This window comes from Cyanistes caeruleus, chromosome 5 (genome assembly GCF_971803275.1).
Source record: "Cyanistes caeruleus chromosome 5, bCyaCae1.hap1.1, whole genome shotgun sequence".
Taxonomy (NCBI): domain Eukaryota; kingdom Metazoa; phylum Chordata; class Aves; order Passeriformes; family Paridae; genus Cyanistes; species Cyanistes caeruleus.
Genome location: NC_141705.1, coordinates 66,077,350 through 66,079,190, shown reverse-complemented (window position 1 = coordinate 66,079,190; position 1,841 = coordinate 66,077,350). Strand labels below are relative to the sequence as shown.

Genomic DNA, 1,841 nt, shown 5'->3' with positions numbered 1-1,841 from the left:
CTAATTGCCTGCCTGTATTCAGCCCTTGCCTGGATGCCAGGGGAGACGTCTCTGGATTTGTCTCCAGACAGCTTTCCAGGGATGATCCTGCTCCTTTCCTGGTGCCCCAGAGTGCTGCAAGCCCCCCGTCCTGGGGCCATGGGGATGCCTGCCGGGGCCTTTAGGGTCCCCCCTAAAGGGCAGACAGGGTTTGACTGCAAGCTTCCTTGGAAGGTGGAGGCAGGTGAATATTGGCCACCTTCTTCTTTCCCGCTGCCCTCCGTGCTCTTGCAAAGCCTGCTGGGGCACTGGGGCTCTCCATTGCAGGCAGTCTGGAGCTGCCATGCAAAGCCATCTCTCAAGGAGTCCCCAGGTCTCAGGTGCAACCTCAAGAAAATGACACAGCAACGTGTAGAAAACGTGAACTTTATTCACTTGACTACTTCTAAAATCTACAATCCAACGTTACTAGAAGACTATGGGGTAAGAATCTTAAGGCTAAGAAACTTCAATGCTTCAACTGTTTAGAACTGAACACTAAGGGAAAGGTCAACTTCTTGGGGGAAACGTGGTGGGGAATCGAACAACAACAGGGGTGTGGCTAACTTGTAAGGTGGGGAACGTCGCAGTGCCTGGGCTGGGCACTGGTCACCCGTTCCCCGTAAGGTTCTGTAGCTGGAGCGCGACGCTGGAGGTCAGAGCTGTGGGGAGGTGCGGAGTCTCCTGTCACTGCCCTCTTTTGCCGCCATCTTGGGGTTGGTTGAGGGCTGTTGCGAAGGAGCAGCCGCATCAGGTCGCGGTTGTCCATCAGCAGCTGCATCAACTTGGTGGGACAGCCCTGTCTTCGATGGCGGCGGGGCCCCGCACGGCCCGAAGGGCTCTGGAGATTCCGCTGCAAGGCAAAGCACAGGGATCCCCATGGAAGAGGCAGAGGGGCAGAGCGGGGCCGGCACCTGTGGGGCTGCCTTTGGCCTGGGAGACAGAGACTCGGGCCCAGTTGGGCTGGGCTGGCCCGGGGAAGAGGCTGCAGCAGGCAGAGCTCTGCCGCCTCTGCTTGGTGCTGTCCATGGAGCTCAGCCCCTGGGCCGCATTCCCCAGCCAGGAGCTCAGGCCCCTTCTGCCGCAGGGCATTGGCCAAAGGGTGCCCAAGAGGCCCTCAAGGTCTGCCCCATCCCGCCTGCCTGACCCCCCACCCCCCTCCTCACCTCTCGCCAGCGTCTCTGAATTCTTTTTCCGAGCGACCATCCCATGGCCATTCCTATGATGAGCAGGTCGATGAGCAGGAATGTCCTGGCCGCCCACCGGATGCGCTCAGGGTCCGACTCGTCCAGATGACAATCCTCCAGAAGCAGAGGAGAGGCATCCGTGCTGCGCTCAGGTTTGCTCACAGGGTCGAGGGGATGAGCCAAGAGCAGCAGCACGTAAAGCTGCAGCAGCGCGGAGGAGCCGTGAGCAGCCATAGTGCTCTGCCAGCAGCACCGAGGCTCTGGGCGTCTCTCTGCGAGCAGCTGTGCCTGGGCACTGGGGCGCAGCAACAGCTGGGGACAGTTGCCAGCCAGCGTGCCGTCCCCAGAGGCTGTGATGTCACAGAAGCACAGAACGCCCTGGCTGCAGAGAGCCCTGAGAGAATGTTGAGTCCAAGCTGGGAGCCATGGCGGCAAGCATGGCCAGCAGAGCGGGGCCCGAGCGCTGCGGCCTGGCTTGCCTTGCACCCGTGCCACAATGATGACTCCAGCAGCCCCTGTCAGGCCATTGCAGTATCTGATGGCCCACGCTGGGCACAAGTTCTTCCCAATGGCCAGCGTAAACCTCCCTTGGCCCAGCTTCCAAGCCTTGTTGGCATCTGCTCTCTCTTGTCCTTG

At 60.5% G+C, this 1,841-nt stretch overlaps 1 protein-coding gene across 1 annotated transcript; it reads right to left on the bottom strand.

Annotated features, from left to right (window-relative positions):
• Positions 1–580: 580 nt before the first annotated feature.
• LOC147653209 (uncharacterized) lies at positions 581–1,439 on the bottom strand. Its single transcript, XM_086889174.1, has 2 exons — positions 1,185–1,439; positions 581–871 (listed from the first exon to the last, which is right to left on the bottom strand). Exons 1-2 carry the CDS (start codon positions 1,437–1,439, stop codon positions 581–583), a joined length of 546 nt encoding a protein of 181 aa, XP_086745300.1.
• Positions 1,440–1,841: the final 402 nt, after the last annotated feature.

Bases quoted from the DNA above. Each gene is read 5' to 3' on its own strand.
- LOC147653209 (XM_086889174.1), bottom strand. From the start codon at position 1,439: ATGGCTGCTCACGGCTCCTCCGCGCTGCTGCAGCTTTACGTGCTGCTG. The intron at 872-1,184 runs GTGAGGAGGGGG...TTTGCCTTGCAG, and splicing joins TTCAGAGACGCTGGCGAGAG to CGGAATCTCCAGAGCCCTTC.